Below are 18,797 nucleotides of genomic sequence, written 5' to 3' on the forward strand. Positions count from 1 at the left end.
AATTCAGCTGTTAGTTCAACTCTGGAGTTTCACATGGGTTTAAAAAGTATTATTTGATATATTTGAGACCACCTTATGGATTGGTAAAATTTCCTGGTCTGTTATTCATTGATGAAGAAGGTGTTATCAGAGTCTTTCTTTGTGCCTCTTGGATGATTCTTATCTCTTAAAAACGTAATTAATGGTGTCTTCCAAGTGGAAAATTAAAATCCCAAGTGTTTGGGGCCGGCCCGGTGGCGCACTGCTACAGTGCGCCGCTTGGGAGCGCGGCGGCGCTCCCGCCGAGGGTTCAGATCCCACATACAGACCGGTTCCCGCTCACTGGCTGAGCACGGTGCGGGAGCAACACCAAGGGTTGCGATCCCGTTGTCAGTCCCAGTCCAGTATGGGCGCGACACTGAGGGTTGCGATCCGATGCCGGTCACGAAAAAAAGACAAAAAGGAAAAAAAAAATTAATTGGATGTAGAAATTGGGACCCTGTGAACTATTGGTGGGCATATAAAATGGTACAGCCACTGGGGAAAACAGTATGGTGGTTTCTCAAAAAATTAAATATAGATTTTTCATATAATCCACAATTCCACTTCTGGGTATATTCCCAAAAGAATTGGAAAAAGGATTTCAAGGTATATAGAGAAAAAAGGAAGGTTCTAAAATGAGAATAAGTAAGAATGAGTAACAGTTTTTGGCAGAGGAAAGCATCACCTATTTCCTAGATCAACATTTCTGAATGACTTAGATGATATTTGGTATTCTAAATGATTTTATCTTTTAATAATTTTAAGTATATAATGTAATAAGCTATAAGTAAGACATAAAGAGCCCTATTTCAAAATGTCCTTGTTAGTGGAATATTTTACCTACAGATTTATTTATTGCTCAAATAATATTGGTTAAAAGCAACACTTAAAAATATCATCTAAATCCCACCATCATGAAGTGTTCTCTCCCTTCATTTTCTTGAATTCTCTTCTTGTTGGCCATATCCTAATCTTCTTTTTCTGTAATAGTGATCATAATACAAGTATAATGTTCTATTTTTCCCCCTTAACACTGTAGTTCTCAATCCTTTTTCTCTCTATATACCATATACCTGAAGCTCATACTCCTAGTGGTAACATCTCGCAATGATTTCCAACTGGGGGCGGTATCAGAATCTGGGGGGGTGAGGATTTGGGTGCATCCAGGAAGGTGGGGTGAAGCATTTTGGTAAAGAGATCTGCTGCTTCACCTGATAATAGTAGACTTAACGTAGCAAATGCTTTTCATGTTACTACATGGTTTGGAGTATCGCTGAAGTATGATCATTTATTTATTATTTATTCTTTCAGTGGATCTTAAGGTTGTTTCTAGTTTTTTACTATTTAAAGTAATGCTGTGTGAATATTTTTGTGCATTTAATAACATAATTTTCTGATATATTTCTTTGGGTTAAATTTTTCTGAATGGTATCACGTTAAAGGGTAGGAACATGTTTATGGCTCCTGATATATCATGAATTATATTTTCTTTACAGATGTGTGCATGGTTTCTTGACACAAGAAACATATCACAACATGTGTTCAGGAGGATCACTTTTTTAGTTCATTAGATTGGCTCCTTTTGGTAATGTTTGAAAGAGCCTCACCTGAACTAACACAAGTGTTACTATTTTCTCTGTACCTCAGTTTACCTTGTTTGGCAGCATAGGAGAGGTTCAGTGAGTATTCGATTCATGCTTAGGCACTCAGCCAAGACCTTTTGAAGAGTGTTTGACATGCCCTAGACATGCAGGCCATGGAACAATTACCAAAATGCAGAGATTTGTAAATCACCATGAATGTGTGCTTTTGCCTTTTTGACTTAGACCAAACCACCATCATAGAGGCTTAGTCATAGTCAAGGAGAGTTACCACAGAGGGCTTATGGACACAAAACAAGAGCTGAGGAAGATTCCAAGTGCAACCATTCGATAGAGTCTCTGGACTTGGATGGTTATATCAGAGCAAAGGAACCAAAACTCCTGTGTCCACGGAGAGCCAAGTGAGGATGAGCAAAAGAAATATGTTCCAAAGTTCTAATAAAATGCATTTCTGATTATCTTTGCTTGGATGTAATACTGAGATGTATGACTAAATCAGTGTGTCTGCCCCAAAAGGAGGTATTATTAAGTCATGGGTGAAAACAGGAAAGGAATAAGATGGCAGGTGCTCTGTGAAATGTACATGTATATTTAAAGCTTTTTAAAATTATTATTATTATTATTATTTTTTGTCTTTTGTCTTTTTCCGTGTCCGGCAATGGATTGCCACCCTCAGTGTTGCCCCCGTACCGGACCGGGGACCGGCAACAGGATTGCAACCCTCGGTGTTGCTCCCGCGCCTTGCTCAGCCAGTGAGCGGGAACCGGTCTGTATGTGGGATCCGAACCCTCGGACGGGAGCGCCGCCGCGCTTCCCAAGCGGCGCACTATCCAGTGCGCCACCGGGCCGGCCCTTTTTAAAATTATTATTATTATTATTATTATTATTATTTTTTTTTTCCGTGTCCGGCAATGGATTGCAACCCTCAGTGTTGCCCCCGTACCGGACCGGGACCGGCAACGGGATCGCAACCCTCGGTGTTGCCCCCGCGCCTCGCTCAGCCAGTGAGCGGGAACCGGTCTGTATGTGGGATCCGAACCCTCGGCGGGAACGCCTCCGCGCTTCCCAAGCGGCGCACTAGCGCAGTGCGCCACCGGGCCGGCCCTTTTTAAAATTATTTTTAAGAAAAAGAATAATGAGCTTACTATAGAGTTAAATACATTAACTATTATTAATTATTAATTAATAATTATATATGTATACTAATATTATATATGCATATATCTATATATTTTTTTCTCAGGATTACAGAATTAGTCAAATTGACTTATTTACTGAACCAGAAGGCTTAGGACTCCTAACTTCCTACTTTGATGATACTGAAGAAATGCAGGGATTTGGTGTAATGCAGAAGACTTGTTCCATTCAAGTACACTGGGGCACGTAAGTATTTTATTTCAAATACAATTTTAATGAAGCTTTTTTTGTGAGTGTAGTACTGGGAACAGGGCTTAAGATATTCTTTGTCTGATTTGTTGTCCTGTTGGATAATTATTGACTAAAAGGTATTTTTTATAAGGCACGTAAAATTCTGATTCATTTGCGTCTATGTTACCATGGTTTACCTCTCTTATAAAACAATGATGATTTATTGGAGGAAGTATGGAGGGAAACTGCATTTTAAATGTAGGGCTTTCCTTATTGCAGAGGAACCTGATTCATTCAAAGCTGAATAACAGATTATACCTTCTTGGTAATTCAGAGGAGGTCATTCCAGGCATGAAACCTGCATATTTCAGGTGGGATAGAAGCCAACATACATGATACTTCCTTTAGCATGTTCACACAGTGCTGTCCAAAGCCCCTAGGATGTTGGTTTCATAAATCACAGGAAACAGCAGGAATATTTTGAAGGAAATGGGAATATCTCAGATGAGAGAGAAATTAGGATAGAAAGTACAGATTTCAGTACTAAAGAAAGTGGTTGCTAAAGTAGAGAGCACAGCCCAGGGTATGTGAAAGACATCCACTGATGCAGGAAAAAACATTAAAGCTTCTTTATATTTTATTAAAATATCCTCCTTTTAAGATTTTACTTTTGTGTTTGTTTTCTAATATGCATAATGTATTTGTGCAGTGGTAATGTTTATAATTTATAAATATTCGTATATTCAGAGAATGCTCAAAAGTTTTTAATAGTGGGATATGCAGTCAAAAAGTTTATAGTCTATCTCATAAAGTGACATAGGAAGTGAATGATAAGGCATTCCTTAATCATATGTTTTGCATTCTATAGATTACTAAAAGTCTTGTTTTACTATTGTTCTTAGAAAAATGATTTGATTGTGCAGTAGGAATTAGGTAAATTAGAGATCACAGAGTCTGATTTTTGGCCCTCAGGAATCAGGAAGTAGGAAGTGTGACTATTGAGATTTGGGCTTGGGAGTAGAAGTTTTCCTTGAATGGTTGGAAGATGGTCATATAGAAGAGAAATTAGACTTGCTCTCTGTTATTTCATAGGAGGCCTGGGGTGGGGGGCAGTTGTGGAACAGTAGAAATTAGGAGGTAGCTTTTAATTTGATCCAGGGAAGAGCTTTCTAATGGTTAGAGTGGTTAAAATAGAAGTGGGCTGCCTTTCCAGGTGGGGAGTTTCTCATCACAGGGGGTATTCAAGCAGAGAATGGACAACAATTTATCTGGGGTTTTGTAGAGGGAGTAAAGTATGAGTTAGACTTCCTTTGTGACTGTTTGTTTATTTATTTGTCTTTAACATTATGAAATGTCACACACCTAGAAAAAAGTTTACAGAGGGTAAATGTACAGTTGAACAAATAATAAGTTGAGCACCCAGGTAGGTATCACTCAAGTCAAGGCCTAGAACACTCCCAGCACCCTAGAAGCCCCAGAGTGTTTCTTCCCTATGCCAACCCCCACCTCTTGGAAAACAACCTCCTTCTACCCAGATAAGTGAGATATATAGCAAGGAAAGACTGTAGTCATAGTTTGTCAGTACACAAAGCCATACTTATTAGGGCAGAATTTAGGGTATAAAGAGTAATATTAATTAAATATCTCCCTTTGATGTATAAAGTCATTGTTCAAGGACAGTCATTTTTTATACTGCTTTTTATATAGTGTACATTTTGAGTTATGTCAATTGGTACCCTACGTAGGCCTTGTAAGGCTGTCAGATTTCTAAAGGTGATTAATTTAGAGGTAGGAATTAGGAAAGGCTTTTTCTCAGCATACCCAAAGTATGACAAGGAATTGGGACTTTAACAAATGTAAACCCAAAACACTGTCTATGAGATGTATATGTTTCAGTAAATCTGTTAATTAATCAATTAAGCATCTACTGTGTGCCAGGTGCTTTTCTGAGCACTGGGAATACAGAAGTGAGCACATGAAATAATGTCCCTGCTCTCATGGAGCTGTCCATCTAGTAGGAATAGACAACACAAATACACGTGTAATATGTCAGGTGGTAAAGGCTGCAAGAAACATAGCTACAGAGAGGGGCAGGGGCAGTGCTATTTTAGATAGGGAGGTGAGGAAAGGTCTCTGGTGACATTTAAGCAGGGACCTGAAGGAAGTGGGGGAGGCTGCTGTGGGGCTAGCTGAGGGAAGAGGGGCAGGGGGAGCTTCCCAGGCAGGAAGCACAGCATTTGCAGAAGCCCTGCTGGGTGTGCTTGGGCGACACCAGAGGCCAGGGAACCTGAGCAGAGTCAGCTAGGAGGATGGTGATGGGAGGCAGGCTTCATGCCAGGTCAGGCCTGGAAGGCCTTAGGAGGGGGTTTTGATGTATTCTAAGTGGCATAAGAAATCACTGGAGAATTTGGATCTAACTTGTGTTTTAGAAGGATCATTCTAACTGCTGTGTAGAAAACAGACTGTAAAGAAGCAAAGGTGGAAGCAAAGAAACCAGTTAGGCAGCTGTAGTCATACAGGCAGGAGGTGATGGTGGCTTGGACAGTGTGATAGTGGTGGCAGAAAATGGGCAGAGTTTGGATGTATTTGGAAGGTAGAACTGACAGCATTTATTGACAGATTATATGTCCAGAGTTTGGAACCCCAGCATTTATTGAGATGAGAAGACTTGGAGGAGCAAGGTGGAAGGGAGAGTGACATTCAGGAATTAGTTTTGGACAGATTAAGTCTGAGATGCCAACTGCTTACTCAAATAGCAGGGCTGGAAGGTGATTGGCTTTGTGAGGTTGGAGTTCAAGAAAGAGGCAAGAGATATAAATTTAGGAGTCATCAGCATAAAGAAGGTATTTAAACCAGCCCTGAGATGAGATCCCAAAGGAAGTCAGTGTAGTTAGGGGAAGAGAAGCCATATGAGCCTTAGGCACTTTTATATTTAGAGATTGGGAAGAAAAATAGGAACCTAAACAAAAGAAAACATAACATTTATATGTATGTTTATATGTATATCTGTATTTACTCTTTTTTCATTGCTATATAGTAGTCACCATGTATTTTTCATTGTGGAGTATACCATATCAGAGCCCAATTTATTATTATGAAGGTTTTCAAACATACACCAAAGTAGGAAGAATAGTTCAGAGAACAACCACATACCATCCACTTAGATCCAATAATTGCTAATATTTTGCCATTTTACATTACCGTTTTTTCTCCTGAGCACTTGAATGTAAGTTGCAGACATCATGACCCTTCGTTCCTATATACTTCAGCCTGGATCTCTTTATGATGACATTCTCCTGTGTAACTATCATTATTACACCTAAGAAAATTAACAATTTGTCCATGATCCTATCTAATCTGTAGCCCATAACCAAATTTCCCCAGTTGCCTCAGGAATATCTTTTATAGATTTGTTTTTTTCTAATCAGGATCCAGTTAAGATTCATATAAATTCATCTGGTTGTTCTGTCTCTTTAAGTCTCTTTTAATCTCTGGAGTACCCCCATCTTTAGTTCCCATGCTGCTGACTTTTTAAAGAACTTAGGCCAGCTGTCTTAGAGAATATCCACATTCTGGATTTGTCTGAGTGTTTCCTTATGATATCATTTAACTTGTTCCTCTCTTGCCTGAATTTTCTATATAATAGGGATTAGGTCTAGAGGTATGATTAGATTCAGGTTGAACAGTTTCGGCAAGGACACTTCATATAGGTAGTACCATATATTTATGTTGCATCATGTCAGGTGGCATGTGCTAACCAGCTTACCCATTAATGATACCAAGTTTGATTGCTTAGTTAAAGTGGTGCCTCCCACATCTCTCCATTGTAAAGATACATTTTTCCCTTTGAGATTCACAGCCCACTCTCTTTTAAATAACCTCAAAGTCGGCACATTCATATTTAATCTTTCAGGTATCCAGTTGGTTTCTGTGAATGGCCAACATTCATGTATAGCCATATCTGGGGAGTAAGACTTAGGATCCACCTGGAATTACCGTTTCTGGTTTAAGAAGAACAAGTGAACAAGATAAGACCGATTTTTCTTGCATGACTCAAAGGGTATTTCTAAAAGAGTAATTACACAAATATTTTTAATAAACGCATAGATGGCCATTGCTATTACTTTAACAATATTCATTTGTATGTGTGCATTTGTTATGTTTTTTTTAAAAAAAACCTCATACTTCATGGTCGTACTGTTTAAGTACCACCTTAAAGTCATACTTTTTTGTGTATATAGGCAAAACTCTTGTTAAGTGCATGGGACAATAAAAGAGTACCTTTAGAAACTGAAACAACACTGCCTGAAGATAGTTTGCCCCTCTCCTCATGGCCTCAGGAATAATGTATCTCGTTGGAACAATTTAGGAAAAATGAATCATACTCGGCATATGAGTTTTCAAATTCCAAAGTCCACCCAACATTCATAAATGTCTGTCTGAGTTACCCAGCTGGCCCTCAGCACCCACTCACTGAGGAAGTACTTTCAGAACAGCAGTCTCTTCACATGTATCAGTTTTTGTGTTAGGTTTTTAAACAAATTCCCCTTTACCTAAAATTTCATTCTTTCTATAAATGTTCTGTGACTAAAACACATGCTTCAAAGAGAGTGAAATTTAATATCAGATGAATAAATCTCTTCAGAACTCAAACTATAGAAGGAAAGACTTCATGAAAAGGGTAGTTGATTAAGCATCATTTCAAAATCTCAGAATCACTTACTCATGAGCCATACATTCTGCTTATGAAAAATTAACCCTGTTCTCTTGTGAAGGAGTCAGACTTCGAGGCCTTCTTGACTTGTTTACCTAATAACACAATTTATTACAGAACTGCCATTATTTAGTTAGGGCACAAATTCATGTGTAGTGTGCCTGTGTTAGGTTGAGCTCCAAAAAATATGTCATGCTTTAAACATAAGGAAGTTTAAAGTACTCCATTCTTAGCTTCTATTTTCTTGAGGTTTAGGAGCCTTACAGTGGTATTTAAAAGATAAGCCTCTTTTTTCCTTAAATGTTTTTGAAGTATAACATTTATACAAAAATGTTCACAACAATTCTAAGTGTATAAGCCAAGTGAATTTTCTCAAAGTGAATACACAAGGTAACCATCACCAGAAAAAAAAAAAAAAAATAGAACATTAACAGCATCGCAGAAGCCCCTCATTCATGCCACCTCCTCATCATCTGGACGTCCCTTACCCCATCACCGTCATCCTGACTTCTAACAGTGATTAGTTCTGATCCCCCACCCGTATACCACACCCAGCCTTTGAGCATCCTTTTATGTTGACAAATCATCAGTAAGATTCTGGTTGTAAATCCCCATATAATTTGTGGATCTAAAGAAGTTACCAATTTGTCCAAGAGAATCTTTAACAAAAACCATCACCAGAAGAGTGCCTTGGGCCAAAATCGGGAACAAGAGAAAAGCAAAGAAGGGAGCCTCGGACCCATTTTGCTGATAAAATATTTTATTTACAGCCATCCTTTTCTTGGCATGGTGTCTGGGAACATGGTGGAGTGCCACAGGTGGGGCATTTTAGTGAGACTAACAAAGAATTGGAGTGTATAGGTGATCACCGAGAATTCTGTGTTGGTTTATGAAGGGGGTACATTAACACCTCTCTTATATAACAGTTACTTCTCCAGCAACCTCACCTTCTCAGAGCCCTCCCAGGAACTAAGAAGTTTGCAAGAAGACTTTGCAGACTTTAGAGACAGTTCTAACATGCATGATTTTCTGGTTTCTGGCACATTGGAGGAGGGCGGGGTTGCTGGCTCCCTGACTGAAGCAGAAGGGACAGATGACAAGTCTGAGAGAAGGGTGTGGTACTGAAAAGCCATAAAATCAGAAACAAGAACTCAAAAAGCTTTGTGGAACAAGCTCTCCTACAACTTTCAAAGACTCCACTGTGCATTAAGTAATGCTCACAGTGATGATCTTGAGTAATTGTGAAAAGAGTAAATTACGTTCAGTGCACTCCCAATGGTGAGAAAAATTGCCCTCAAAAAATGATTAGGAGGGCCGGCCCGGTGGCACACTGCTACAGTGCGCCGCTTGGGAGCATGGCGGCGCTCCCGCCGAGGGTTCGGATCCCACATACAGACCGGCCGCTCACTGGCTGAGCGAGGTGCAGGGGCAACACCGAGGGTTGCGATCCCGTTGCCGGTCCCGGTCCAGTACAGGTGCGACACTGAGGGTTGCGATCCGTTGCCGGTCACCGGCCGCTCACTGGCTGAGCGAGGTGCAGGGGCAACACCGAGGGTTGCGATCCCGTTGCCGGTCCCGGTCCGGTACGGGCGCGACACTGAGGGTTGCAATCCGTTGCCGGTCACGAAAAAAGACAAAAAGGAAAAAAAAAAATTAAAAAGTGATTAGGAGCCCGGTTCTGGAGTCACCTTGTATCAGCCCTACCTTTGGTACTCACAGCTGCGTGGCTTTGGGCAACTTACTTACCTTCGTCTGTAAAATGGGGACAATAGTATTCCTTCCTCATGGCATCGTTGTGAGGATTAGATGGAATTGCGAGTGGCATTCTGGTAACCTCTGGGGAGATGTTAGCTGATATTAATTTTTGACACTGACAAATGATTAGGTGAAACATCCTATTCTTTGGTTATAAATGAGATGTTACCTTTTAAAACAAGACTTGCGATTTCCTAACTAGGGCCTCTCTAAGTACATATAGTGCAACAAGATAACTACTTTTATTACTTGGAAGTAATAGAGACATTTACACTTAGAAGTGATTCATAATATAAATTAAAGTAAATGGGCAAAGCCAGCCAAGGAGGAAAGTAAAAGACCAAGAAGAGGAGCATAGCATGGCTTACTCCTCCTTGAGTCTGACGTTATCCTAATACCTCTGTGTACCCGTCCATCAGGTGGGTCCATATCCTCTCCTGTTCTTTCCCTCCCTTGTCAGTAGAGTCCTATGTACCAAACAGGAAGAAAAACTGAAATAAATGATGAGTTGTCTCCATTTCTTTCTTTCCTTGGTGGTTATTTAGATGGCTGATTTATGAAGAACCTGGATTTCAGGGTGTCCCTTTCATCCTGGAACCTGGTGAATACCCTGACTTATCCTTCTGGGATACAGAAGCAGCATACATTGGATCCATGCGGCCTCTGAAAATGGTAAAAATGAAATCAAAGTGTTCTTGAAGGCAGTGAGTCTTTCTCAAGCTTGACACTGATCATTCATAGGATGTGACTTTGAAGCAATGAAGCTGACTTTTTAAAAACCAACATTCATGGAAAAACAGGAGGAAGGATAAATAAAATTCCAACTTGTGGGTGATGCGACAGAGAAAGAGGATAGGTAATTAGGAAAGCTTCATGATAAATCAAGTTGGGTCTTAAAAGTGAGCAGGATCATTTTAGATGGAGCTGTCAGAGAAGGCACTGTGTGAGCCCAGCTGCAGAGCTGGGACAGGGCAGGGCACGTGGAGGACCAGCCAGTTGTCATGACGGGTGGCTAGGCTGGGCGCAGCTGGGGAGGTGCTGAGGCTGGATGTCCAAATGAGCGCTGTCCTCCCAAGTACTTGTCATAGAAAGGAGACTTGTACTTCCTCTGCCTTCTCCCATGTTTTGCCTTGTTCATTGTCTTTTTCTGCTAGACTGTAAGCTTTGGGAGGAACCAGGCTGCATCAGTCTTGTCCCAATGTTGAGCACTATGTGCTCATGAATGTTGAGTGCCTACTTTCAATTTGAGACAAATTAGAAAGTTGGGAAGACAGTTTTGTTTTGATCTTAATTTTATCCTTCCTTCCAAAGCATTTGGTTTAGTTACCTGTATGTTTGCTGGTATTAATGCAAATGATTTGGGCTTTTTATTTTTCTAAAATTAAATCCACTTTCAAAGAACAAAGTTTTGTTATTTTTGTGAAAAAGTGTTGCGCCAGGTTTTGAAAGCAGTTTTAAAATTGAATTTTACAGCTTTTGAAAAGGATTACTTTTGAAAAGCACACTTACTTGGTTGTATGTTTGGTTTGCTGATAAAATCAGCCACATTCCTTTGTAATTACAGTTCATTTGGTACATTTGAGCATCTTTGGCTACACTTTTTAAAAAGCTGTTAAAGATATATTGGTGAAAAATATCCTTCTTACTTTCCCTGACTGCTGATTTTAACTTTCCTATTGCTGATCTTACGACCTGATTAATATTTTTATGTAACACGTTTTCTCTGTTTATTTTTAGTAAGTTTTTTTTTAATTTTTAAAAAGCCTTTTATTAAATGAGTGTAACAACCTCCCGTAGACCTATCCTTTTGGGATGTTTTAAATTTTATCTAATAGTTTATGTGGTTATTCCAGAGTTTTCCAGATTGTATTATGTGAACATCAGTAGTTTTATGGGCCAAGGGTTGCAAAATCAAATGCCTGCAGGGGTCAGGCAGAGACTTCAGAGGAGTGAAGCTGGCTGGGAGTTGAACCAAAGGGAGTGTTGGAGACGGTCACACTGCAGCCTGTGCCCGGCTGAAAGACGAGCCCAGTGTAGGATTCATAAGCAGAAGGTGAAGGTTGCTGCCTGTGAAAATTTGGGTCCAGAGATATCAGATCTTAGGATGGTTTTTCAAGAGCAGTGAGAAATATGGATTTTTATGAGAAATTTTCTGAGTTAGAAAAAAAAACTTATTAGGTCAAAAAACATACCAAACATGCAGATTCAGCTTATAGACTACCTGTGTGAGACTCTGCTCTAGACCATCTTCCTCTGCATTGTTCATCATTTTAGAACTGTCTCATGTAAATTAAAACAAACTGGAACAAAGTCACACTGGAAGGTTCTCAATGGCTTACCATATACTGCTATGGGCAGCATGAAATGGTAATGTCTCAGTGAAAAACTGTTTTTCTTACTATGTTATTTTTCTTTTCAGGGTGGTCGTAAAGTTGAATTTCCTACAGACCCAAAGGTAAAAACTCTGTGTGTGTGTGTGTGTGTGTGTGTGTGTGCGCACGTACACACACACAATATGTCTTGTACATGTATATTCAAAATTTTATTCCCAGTCCATCTCCATAAAGATAATGCTTGTGTGACTTCACATATAAGCCATCAAACACAATTGCAGCCAAAGGAAGTTGTCCCAGTTTCCATGTGCTATCCTTCAGGCTGGAAGATGATGCTAATGGCACTAGTTATCACTAACAGAGCATGTGTGGCCATGGCTCAAAAGTTCATAGTTATATAATAAGTTTATAATTTGTGGTCGTATTTACTAATCGCAGGGCCTGTTGCTACTTGCCAGTTAGCCAGGAAAAAAACTTTCAAGAGAAAATGTTCTTTCTGCTATTCCTGCTTCCTATATTTATGCCACCTACTTTGATGCTATAGTTTTTTTCATTTTTAAAGCAACTTTAGAATCCTCTGGTACCTTAATTTGGCCCAAGAAAAATTCTAAATATCAGTTCTAGACATTGAACAAAAAACAATTATTTAAAAACTGCCTTTTGAACCATAGCTTCGGGCTATACCACACACCACATCAGGAAAAAAAGCCTGATTTTTTAAAAACTATATTATCAGATGCTATTATTTAGTTAATTTTTTAAAATATGATTAGAAAATTTTAATTTGTGTTCCAGGACTTGGTGATATTAAATGACTGACTTAATGTTTAGCTGTTGAGATATTTAACTTCTTATAAATTACTAGTACATCTCATTTCTCCTGTAGGTTGTTATTTATGAAAAGCCTTTCTTTGAAGGAAAATGTATGGAACTAGAAACAGAGACGTGTAGTTTTCTCATGGAAGGAGGTGAAACAGAAGAAACAACTGGAGACGATCATTTGTCATTGACATCAGTAGGGTCTATGAAAGTTCTAAGAGGCATGTAAGTAGATGGGGTGACCTGTAAGGATTTCTTTTTTCCTTAATAAAGTAATACATTTTCCCCTTTTTTTTATCCCCAAAGACAGCATTCCTGATTCTATGGTAAGGTGAATTTTGACAGCTATATCCATGTTCTCCCTAGCCTATGATGACCTGGGTTTGAGAAAGCAGTTTAAGGAACTGGAGTAGGGTCAGCACACCAACCAAAGCTGACTGATTGGCCTATCCAGATTGATCAAGTCCACAATCTTGCTTATTAGAATTAGGGTGCAAACTATTGAACTATTAGTTTGCTTTCTAATTTTTACAATATTTTTGCATTTTATAGATCTTACACATTTCCTATAGAAATATACACTGAAATTTTTCTAGTAAATAGTCAAAAATTAATAATATTTTAATTATTATTCAAAGAAAGTTTATCCAGTTTTATTTGCTGAGGTTCTTTTGAATCAGTTTTTGTTAAACACACACATACACACACACACACGTACATATACATACTCCCCTACACTCCTTTACAGAACTCTGATGTATGTTTCTTAGGATGTTTCCTTGGGACCATTCTGTTATTTTCCTAAATTTTAGAGAATTCCAATAATAACACATATGTTGATGTCTAGTTTTATAACTATTTTCATTTGTTAATGAGACTGATATGTACATTGGAAAAATTTTTAACATGTCTGAAAATTACTATTCCTTCATGTTCTTTCTACTGCAGTTGGGTTGCTTATGAAAAGCCTGGATATACAGGCCATCAGTATTTGCTAGAAGAAGGAGAATACAAGGACTGGAAAGATTGGGGAGGTTACAATGGCGAACTTCAGTCTTTACGACCTATATTAGGTGTAAGTTAAAGAAAAGCTAATGGCTAATACTTGGTCTTTTGGGGATAGTAAATGGCTAGCCTTTTAATTTTGAGTTTTTTTCTCAATAGGATTTTTCAAATGCTCACATGATAATGTACAGTGAAAAAAACTTTGGATCCAAAGGTTCCAGTATTGATGTATTAGGAATTGTTGCTAATTTAAAGGAAACTGGATATGGAGTGAAGACACAGTCTATCAACGTACTGAGTGGAGTGTAAGTGAAATAATCCAGTTGCAATTTTAAACATGGGTTTCACCTTGGTTTGTGTTAAATTAACAGTGTCTCACACAAAGTAGGCACTCAAATATCTCAACAGCTGAACATTAAATTGGTCATGTAATATTTACTGCCATACTTTCCTCACTTCTTTAAAAAATCTTTCTCGGATAATCTTTTTTTTTTTTTTTTTTTTAACATGTAACACAACATTGAAGTAGGCTTTTGGGTGTCATGATAGAAATCTACAGGTCTGCTTCCATTGTCATTCTGTGTGGAAAGATCATGAATTTCTCATGAAGGGAATCAAATAATAATAGTAATCTAACATTAAAACTTGAGGTTGGGACAAAGTCCCATTAGATTTTCCTATGGTCCTACACCAGCTCCAGTGTATTTCTTCACTATTATTTTGACATAAAAACAATTGTTTCGGTGTACCTAGAGTTGGCAATTGAGCGCTTTATTAACGGTAAAGCAAGTTTTCATTGAAAGATGATCAGTCAAGACTCTGCGATGCAAGTTACTGCAAGCCAAGCTAAATTGGCTCAAGTGACAAAAATGGACTGGCTTATGTAATTGAGAAGCCCTGGAGATTTGCTTCAGGCATGGCTGGATGCAGAGGATCACACTGTCATCAGAACTTTCTCTCTCTCTTGACTGGGCTTTTTTATGTTGGCTTTACTTTAGACAGGCCCTTTTCATCTTGTGCCTGGTGGGTGCATCTGGCTTTTGTTCTCTCAACTCATTTCATGCAGTGGAAAGAGCTTCTGTTTCCCTCACAAGTTCCAGGTTTCTTTGATTCTCTAGGCTTGGGTCATGTGCACTTGCTTGACACAATCACTATAGCCGGGGAGATGGCTGTACCTGGGTTATGTGCCCTTCCTAGAGCTGAGATGTAGGGTCTGTCCCATAGGAGCCACTCAGATATGATTGGGGTGGGTAGTTCCCCAGGAACATCAGAAAGAGTGAGGGTAGATATCAGATGGGTAAAAACAGCAGCTGGCTATTATAGGGAGTTACATTATTATTCTTATGATCCAGGCTAATGTCTGTTCTAATTTGTTACAAGTGAGAGTATTCTTAAATGATTATATGAAATAATTTTACATTGGTTCTGTTGAAAGTGTGTTAGGTTTTTGACGTCATGAGTGAAATAGGCTATTTGAATCATTGTAGCCTCAATCTAATTGTATTTCATAGGGCCTCCCACCATAGCCCTGGATATTTGAGATGTGTCTATAGTGTACTACTTTTAATGTTAGTCATATTCACTAAATCTTTGTGTAGGCTGTTGGCTGTGGTGCATCTTGGCAGAATGACATCAGTGACTTGTGGTCTTCCATTCTTAGCAGGAAATGCTTTCTGTTGGGTACTATTCTGGAGCCCTAACATTTTAGAATTATAGTTGGCTATCTACAAAAGGCAGAAGTCATCTGAAATGTTGTGGCTTTGCAGTATTTTAGCTTGTCTTTAAAGCTAATTATTTAGAAAGAAAATATAGTGATTGACTCAATCTGGTGAAACACTTGTATGTTTTGATACTCATAGGAGTGTTACTTCCATTAGTCAGAGCGCAGTCATCCACCCTAGCAAAAGAAGGAAAAGGACACTAGGTAGAATTCCCTTAGGACATTTATGTAGATTACTGTTAGCACAGGTAGAATTATTGTATCCTGAGCCAACCTCCTTTTTTTCTTACCCAGCCCTTGCTTACTTGAAATCAGTTTCCTTTATAAAATGTTGCTTTTATGTTTCTATTTTTAGTAATTTCTAGTTGCACTTCCTGGCTTGGGCTTTTTCTGGTTGTGGCAGTTGAGTTTGGTACTGAAGGGAGGCATGCACACACACACGCGCACGTACCCCACTTCCTTTTAAATGCTTTGGATGTGGAAGGGCTTCTGTACTTACCAGGGCCAGCTGCTTCCTCATTTTCATTTAGTTTGTCATTTGACAAAATATTTATTGAGGTCTGTTATATGCAAAGAATTACACTATGTCCTCAAAGAAGTTACAATAGTTATGTAAAACATAATTACTGCTACAAAAGAGGTAGAGTTTAAATGCTTTGGGACTCCATAGCAGAGAGAGATGAATTTCCAGTCTGGACACAGGGAAGACTTTGTGGAAGAGGTAACATTGTGGGATAGGAAGGTTGAGATGTGCCGAGATGAGGGAGAAAGACTAGCCTATTCATTTTTAATAGTTTCAAAGAAGAGTAGTTTATTTGAATTGCTTTATTTTTATTGGTAAATAGGCATTTTAGTTTGGTTCTTTATTTCTTAGGATGGAACGCAAAGTCAGAAAAAAACTTTGAAATTCTTGTTCTGTGAAAGTGTCTCCCAAGAGACTTACTATTACAGGTGTAATAAATGGAAAGTGAACTCATTATTAGCTCTGATACAGAGAACAGCCTTCAGGAAGGATGCTCATGAAACCAACAATTGAGGTTTTTAGGAACTGCATTTCCTTTCTTATTGGAATGTCCAGAGAAATTCTCTTACACAGTCCTGCTTACCAGTTCTATGCTATACTCTTGCTCAAATAGTGGGAATTGGGCTAATTTTTTTAGAACTAAGAGCAAAATGAAATATTTCTAGAGTTAAGATAAAAAATAAGCTTGCTGTTGTTTTAAATTCTTTTTCCTTTGGCCTCCCACAGAAAGGCAGGTTTGCCTGCTGCTCTTAATTCAGAGCAATTATTCCACCAGGCTGGGACCTGCTAGTACCTGAACTTGCCTCTCTCCCCCCACCAATTTTTAAAGAGAAGTGTTGATTCATGTGTACAGAATACATTTGAACAAGGACAGAGAGGAATTTACTCAAAAGTCCCAAGTATAGGTTAAGAGTAGACTCTAGATCATAAATAAAGCAGAGAATCTCAGATCCAGGTTTTTGGGTTTGTCCTTCCTCCTCTCCCCGCCCATATCCATGCATGATTCATCTGGGGCTGCATCTTGGGAGGAAAACAACACTACTGTCAATTTGAGAAACATCTTAGTTAATTGTTTTTCTGCTTCAGCCTCAGTGAATTAGATAGGCTTACCTGAATGCTGGGTTTTGCTCACTTTATTTTACTTTTAGGGGGGATAGTATACTCACACTTGTTAGTTTAAAAAAAAAAAAAAAGGATTAGATAAAACTGATTTTTGGACATGCTCAGTTGCTGCCTCCTCTCCTGTGTATTCAGTTTCTCCATCTTCCCTGGCTTTTTCTCCTCCGAACCTTGAAGTCAAACAAAAAGGCCTTTAACCCTCTGTTTCCTCATTTGTTACAGACCCAGAGTTTTGCCTGGAACCCATTTATGTGATATGACTTATCCTCTTTAATTGTTGGGGTTTTTTTAAGTCCTGGTTTTTGTAGATTTCCTTGATATGCAGACGCTCTTCCCCACAGCATTGTGCTCCCGCTGTGCTGTTGCTTCCCTGCGTAAGGTGTGAGAAGCCGAAGCCCGTGTGGGCAGAGGCAGCATGTGCATCGTGCACAGGTACCCACGTGCTCTAGAGCCTCGACTTGGCCAACGCCCTTACGTATAAATGAAAATACAAACTTTCACACAGGTTAAGTGACGTCTTCAAGGTTATCTGAAAATTAATGTCATGACCACAGCTGATAAAGAATACGTTTTTTAAATTGCTAATGAAAATTCTGAAATGGGGCAGGGTGGGGTGCAATATTTTCTGAAAGAGACTGTGACTGGTGCTTATAGCAGCTTCTCCATTCATATGGCCAGGAGTGACTGTACAGATGTTAGCTCTCACAGCTGGTTATCCCTTGAGATTTATGCAGTGTCCTTTTTCTCCTTGATGGCTGTTCATTTCCTAGTAATGACTATATTTGAATATTTGTTTAAATCAGCCCTTTAGATGGTAAAATTGTAATCTGTTCAAATTATGAAGTGTGGCCTCTTTTAGGTATGATTTAGTAGAAGAGTAAAAGAAAGGAAACTTTATAGGGCGCATGGCAGTTTGGGTCACAACGTGAAGAGAGCCTAGCGAGCCTCAGGGGATATAGGTTCAATGATGTTCTTGCCACTAACTGATTGTGTCACCTTGGACAAGTCACTTTCCTTTCAGAACAAACACCAACGAATAATTCCATGTGATACTTCTTACCCATCTGTGAACTTTTGAGGGCAGGGATTTTGTCTATTTCATCTTTGTATTCCTAGTGCCAGTCTAGCTCCTGGGACATGGCAAATGGGCAGTCAACGTTTATTGAATGAATAGATGAATTAACTTTCCTGTGCCTTTAGGTTTTCCCATCTGTAAAATGGGAAAACCTCCCTAGAACAATAAATGTGAAGATAGATGTGAAAGCATTTTAGAAAATTCTGAGTGCTATATGTATATGGATATTATATGGATCTTAGTCCTTTAATCTGTGAGAGGATCATTAGAGCAATGAATTAATTGAGGAGTAGACACTGAGTATCACTTGAAGATAACAGAAAGAATTGAAAGACTTTTTCCCCTTCAAAGATTTTATCTTTGGATAAGGAATAGCATCAGTAAGTTGGTTTTGTTGATTTTCCTCTCTGAGTGTAGATCACTTCAAAGACAAATGAAAACATTCCAAAAGATATTTGTTTTTAGTATTTCTGTGAGTTTGTTCAATTTTGCGTATTACATAGTTGTATCATGTTGGAAATACTGTTTGAAAGAAAATTTTGGTTACTTAGCTACTTTTTTTTTTAAGCATTTCTTCTGTTAACTTTTTTTTCAGTGTGGTTTGTTGTGTAACAGACGCATAGCGTCTTGTTAAGATCTTTCTGAAAAAAGATTTTAATGTTGCTAAGAAAAAGAATTCTTGCTTGTTTATTTAAAAAAACCAGGTACTTCTTAAAAGTCCAATTTGTTTCTTAGAATTAGGAT

The 18,797-nt window shown here is 38.7% G+C and overlaps 1 protein-coding gene across 1 annotated transcript in view; it reads left to right on the forward strand.

Moving 5' to 3' along the window:
* AIM1 (absent in melanoma 1) overlaps positions 1-18,797 on the forward strand; it is a 184,317-nt gene that overhangs the window by 150,588 nt on the left and 14,932 nt on the right. Inside the window, exons 8-13 of the mRNA XM_008590505.1 lie at positions 2,866-3,005; positions 10,005-10,131; positions 11,879-11,914; positions 12,679-12,836; positions 13,560-13,686; positions 13,776-13,921. Coding sequence (XP_008588727.1) covers positions 2,866-3,005; positions 10,005-10,131; positions 11,879-11,914; positions 12,679-12,836; positions 13,560-13,686; positions 13,776-13,921 — 734 coding nt within the window. The remainder of the gene's footprint in view (positions 1-2,865; positions 3,006-10,004; positions 10,132-11,878; positions 11,915-12,678; positions 12,837-13,559; positions 13,687-13,775; positions 13,922-18,797) is intronic.

This window comes from Galeopterus variegatus, unplaced genomic scaffold (assembly GCF_000696425.1).
Source record: "Galeopterus variegatus unplaced genomic scaffold, G_variegatus-3.0.2 Scaffold141, whole genome shotgun sequence".
NCBI classification, from domain to species: domain Eukaryota; kingdom Metazoa; phylum Chordata; class Mammalia; order Dermoptera; family Cynocephalidae; genus Galeopterus; species Galeopterus variegatus.